This window comes from Hydra vulgaris, chromosome 01 (genome assembly GCF_038396675.1).
Source record: "Hydra vulgaris chromosome 01, alternate assembly HydraT2T_AEP".
Taxonomy (NCBI): Eukaryota; Metazoa; Cnidaria; class Hydrozoa; order Anthoathecata; family Hydridae; genus Hydra; species Hydra vulgaris.
This window is the reverse complement of record NC_088920.1, coordinates 40,904,350-40,910,000: the sequence shown is the minus strand read 5'-3', so window position 1 is coordinate 40,910,000 and position 5,651 is coordinate 40,904,350. Positions and strand designations below refer to the sequence as shown.

Below are 5,651 nucleotides of genomic sequence, written 5' to 3'. Positions count from 1 at the left end.
TAAGATCAGTAATTTAATTATTTTTTCCCAATAAAACAAATAAATATTTGCAGTTATGGCAGCAAAAGTTAAACACAGACTGCTTTTCATTTCTTAATGCTGGTAAAACAACATTTATTTTGAGAATCCAGAAACATGTACTGAATCTTATCAAAAAAATTTGAATGCTAAAAATCATGGTGGATTGTGGGAAATATTAATACATGGTTATTTTTATTACAATAAATCACATAAAAGAATACTTGACATAGTAACTTAATCAACTATTTGTTATAAAAAAGAATAATTTTAAAAAAATGTTGTTATTTGTTTATGTTAATAAGAGCTAGGTAAGAACCCTTTCTTACCTAAATGAAAACAATATTGTTATGATTATAATCTAAAATTAACACATGGTAGTTTTATAATTATAATAATCATCAAAATATATATCTATTTAGATATCTATTTCTTACTTTTGTTTTTAATAAAAGAAGAATAAAGAAGCCCACACCTTGCAAGCCAGTGTGGGGTTTCGCATCTTAATTAGTATTAATAACTTCTTCAAATGTAGCAACTTAATTATACATTGTTTGACTTATTCCATAATTATAGATGTAAAAAAATTATATAGAACTTAAAGTTAGAGATTTACTGTGAGAAAACTATTATCTACAACAAAAAGTTTACTGTGAGAAAACTACAATCTACAACAAAAAAATTCATAAAGTTCTAAATTTAGCAACTTAAAATAAAAAGTGTTGTATCCTTAAATTTTGATATTTTTACATTTTTTGGCTTTTTGGAAATCTGAAAATAAAATATATAAACTGACTAATTGTTAGATACTATTCATTATTTGTTAACGATGTTTACCAAGTTATTGTGAAAGGTTTTTTTCTCACTTTGGTTGATCTGATGGTCTTCAAAAAAAGTTTAAATTCAAAAAAGTAAAAGCATAGGTGCAAGTAGTATTAGGTTGATGCATAGTTATTGCATGTTTTTCCAAGTCGGTTTTTATTTATTATTTATATATTTTTTGTTATATATTGTTATATTATTTATTATATAATTGTTATATATTTTATATTTTTATATATTTCAATATTTCAATATTTATTAAAGTCAGTATTTATTATTTAGTATTAATATATAATAATGGCACTAATAAATGTGCAAAAATTAAACAATCTAATAAATATAAAAGTAGTTCCAGGCAGTTATTTTGGTACCTTATTATTTTTAAAGACATGTGGTATAGTAAAATTCCAACATAACTTTTAAAATGGGTATTCCTACTGTCCAAATCTCCAAATTGCTAATGCAGTTTAAGAGCTCTTCAAATGAATTATATATAGACTTTAAGGTAATAACACTATTTGTGTGCATTAAAGCATCTCTTTTAGCAATGATGGCTCATACAGATTCACTTTGTATAGGAATTGATGACATGAAACTATTTTTTTGGTAAACACAGAGTTATCAAGTTGCCAGACTATTTCTTCTGACTATGGTATAAGCGTAAGTGTAAACATCAGTAAGTTTTTTTTTTGCTTAAACTGTTTTGTGTTGTATTTATAATAGTGACAAGATTGAAAATACGCAAAAAAATATCTTCAAAAAAATTAAAATATATTTACTTGTGAGTTTTTTTTCTCTACTATTTTTAATGAAAATCAAATGGTATTCAATCAAAAAGTTTGATATTTATATTTAAAAATATGACTTTTTACTGGTGATTTTTTTAATTTTTAACTTTTTTTTATGTGTTTTTTAAAAAAAAAAAAAAAGCTGAAATGAAATATTCTTTATACCTTTTACTAAGCTATTTAAATATTGTTAAAATGTTGTAATTCAAATTGTTATAATACTTGCATTAGTACTTTTAATAGTTTTTACATTGTTTTAGTTTATATAGTTATATACATTGAATAATTTAACAATTAAATTTTTACCTAAACCCATCATCATTATTTACAAAATGAATTTCACATATATGTTTTTTTGTTAAGAATTTATTTTTTTATTCTATAGATATGTTGCTTATTTTCATTGTTATGTATGACATACCTTGACATGACCTTTACAGGTCCTATTTTGCTAGCTAAGTTACTGATCATTTAATCAATTAACTAATAATTTAATTGTTTTATTAGTCTACGATAAGTTAAATCTTACTGTTCATTTAAATAAAAATACTGATCATTTAAATCTCACCCAAATAAAATGCTTTTAAAAAACTGGGCTGTATAAAGTATTTTTTTTAGTTTGTTTTAGCAAATAAATGGTATCTATATATATTTAAAAAATATGGTATATAATAATTTGATAAGTATTTTTCATTTAAATATTTTCTTAGCCTGAGGAAGAAGCTAGCGATGAGCTAGTTGCATTATTGCAAGAACAACTACGCAAAGTTAATTATGAAAGCTTTTCATTGATGCTAGATGCTTGTTCTTTTCAAGATACCAACAATACAGGCTTTATTTCATCATTTGACCTTCACAATATATGCAAATCATTCAAACTTCCACTAAAAGATGATTTGTTGCAGTGTTTATTACAGAAAGTTGTTTCTCCAGATGATGGAAAAGCTGATTATTGCAAGTTTATTGAATTCTTGAATTGGAAAAACTTACCTGGTATATAATTGTTATTTTTTTTTTTTTTTTTTTTTTTTTTTGTTTTACACCAACTATAGCTTATATAGATGCCATGCTACTCACAAAGAACAGCTAGCAAGTTTTCATGGTTTTCATTAATGCATAGCTATAGTAGTAATTCATACTCTAACTGTGATTTTATTGTAAATAAAAAACTACAAAATATAAGAAACGATGTCTGGTATCTGCCAGATATCGTTCTTATTTCATGAGTTTTCTGTTAGTGCCCATTTTATTTATCAATCTTGGTTAATGCTAAATAAACTGTAATGAATTTATCCACTATCATCAGCTGACAGTGAAAGGCAAAATTAAATATATCTTATATAATATTATATTATGCAGAAATACTTATAATTTTAAAATGAATAATTTTAAATTGAATCATGTCTTTGGGTTTAAATCTCAGAATTTGAACTATTGTATTAATGGCAAAGTTCGAGAGTGCAGTTAAGGCTATGAGATGTCTGAAGGGGGAAAATGCTGAAATACTCAATAAAATATTCAAGAACAATAACTACAATGTTTAACCGTTATCTTGAGACAATCAGTTAAAAATTGAGATCAAAGTGGGTGACCACGAAAAAGCGATGAAAATACACAAAATCAGATATAAGTGATTTTTTAGTCGACTAGCCAAAGACAACAGTAACTGAGCTTTCTGCTAAATTTAATTTATCCAGAGGGACCATTCATAATATTTTACATTCACATATACTTTTTAGGTCGTGTATAATTCAAGTACGCCAGAAATTAGATGAGGAAGACTGAACTTTTTTCTCACGAAAGTCATGAAAAGCTAAATACTGTGGAAGAATACAATCAGCCAGTCCAAAAGTTAACATTTAAATTGTGTCATAGGACCATACTTTTTTGATGAACCATCAACAGCCAAAACTACCTCGATACTATACTTAAAGATTTTTTTTTATCCAGTTTGGTTTAAAAGCGCATTATCTGACGAATCTATTTCCAATTAAAGGGAGCTTCTGCATGCTACACTACTGATGATAGAGCTTGGTTAAATGAGAAGTTCCTAGTAGTAAACGACCAGGGCTATGGCCGGGGCCAGGTTTGATAACACATAGCGGCGACCGGGGATGAGTTTATGATCAGTGCTGCATTAATATTGATAGATCCTATAAAAATGTAATTTTTAATTGAAATTTATGATATGAGTTTTAATTAAAAATAATACTTTTATAGGATCTATCAATATAAATGCAACCCCGGTCATAAATCCGGCCGGGGCTGCATTAAAATTGATAGATCCTATAAAATATTGTTTTTAAATAAAATTTATATCATAAATTTTAATTAAAGATAACATTTTTATAGGATCTATCAATATTTATGCAGCCCTGATCATAAACCTGGCCCTGGTCATGGCTATGTGTTGTCAAACCTAGCCCCGGTCGTTTACTAGTTCCTAGAAAGATGGATTGTCTGACGAGGTCAAATTGAATGGCTTGCTCGATCCCCAGTTATGAAACCAAATTATTATTTATTTTTAAAATAATGATTTTAAATTGATGAAAGTTAATTTTGAATTAAAGTTCAGTCTTAACAAAAATGCTAGAAAAGTTATAGAAACTTGGTTTTTATTTGAAAAACTATTTGACCACTTATTTGCTTGAATCAATATAATCATTTAAAAAAATTATAATAATGTTGCTATGATTAAATTAAAAAGTGCTCAGAAAGATTTTCTGAGCACTTTTTAACCCAATCAACACAACGCGTCGGGCCAATGTTGCAGCTGCGTTGGTCTGACGAGTGTGCTGCTCGGGTAGATTCGATTATTTTTTAATTTTTTTTTTTTTTTTTTTTTAGCTCATATGCAAAATAGCCCTGCCAGCCTCGGATACAGTTTTCCAGCAACAAACCGACGACGTCAGCTTGAAACATTGATTAATGTTCCATATAATCTTATTATGAAAGCTATGAATTCTTAAAAACTAAAAAGTATTGATGGTGTTATAAATTTATAAATTCTTATCTTTTATATTTTTTTATAATTTATTTTTTAAATAATTTTTAGTATTAAATATTTTACAAATTTAAAATGTATAAATCATGAATGAAATTATGAATATTAGTAATTCAACGTTTTTATGTTAGAAAAACCTGATCTGGTTATTTATGCAAAAAACTCATGAAACTCTTAGCTCATGGCTATATATGTGAATTATTAAAAAGAGATTAAATTAAATGAAAAGAGATGTCTGTTGTTTCATTTCAGATTTACATTAGTCTTCAGTCTTAAAAAGCTCGGATATTCATCAGTAACATGTTGGTTTAACCTTTTTTTGATTTGGCTAACCATTTTTGGTTGCAACACATGTTTTAGTTTTCTATTTTTTTCAATAAAACTATTTTTAAAATAAAGCTTGGTTTAAATTTCAACTGAAAATTTTTGCTACGAGCAGAGGGTCACCACTGGTCTCAAGGTCTAATAAAACCAATCTTTATAAAGTTTTATTATAAATCAATGAATTATTATTATTATTAATTAATCAATATTATTAGCTCATATTTTTTCTTAAGAATATTAACTTTACAGGCATATCATTTTAAATCTCTAAATGACGTTTTAAAAATAATAGTCTTTAAAAGCAATTAAAAATATATAGATAATAAAAAGTCTTATTATCTGTTTAAAAGAAAAAAGTACTTTTCGAAACTATTATAACGATGATTTTTTTCAAACTTAAAACAAAAGTTAATTTACTTGTGATAAAGAACGCAGGGTTAAAAAGAATTTTTTTATCTTTTCTTCTACGTATTTATGTGAAGTGCGTAAAGTTGTACAACCTTTGATTAACAAATCTAATTAATCAAGAAAAGCAAATTTTAATTTTTAACTCTTCCACTAAAAATAAAACACCAGTCGTCATCAGCTAAGAAAAAGTTCTATTAAGATTGTCTGACCGAGTATCTCAAAACTTAAAAAAATAGGAAAATATATGGCTTAACACAAAATGTGATATTGGTACAAATAGGATGCAT

The 5,651-nt window shown here is 26.1% G+C and overlaps 1 protein-coding gene across 1 annotated transcript in view; it reads left to right on the top strand.

The window, feature by feature from the left end:
• Positions 1-4,860, top strand: part of LOC100208601 (EF-hand domain-containing family member C2) — a 31,975-nt gene extending 27,115 nt beyond the window's left edge. The window contains exons 10-11 of the mRNA XM_065788164.1: positions 2,339-2,621; positions 4,476-4,860. Coding sequence (XP_065644236.1) covers positions 2,339-2,621; positions 4,476-4,597 — 405 coding nt within the window. The 3' untranslated portion in view covers positions 4,598-4,860. The remainder of the gene's footprint in view (positions 1-2,338; positions 2,622-4,475) is intronic.
• Positions 4,861-5,651: the final 791 nt, after the last annotated feature.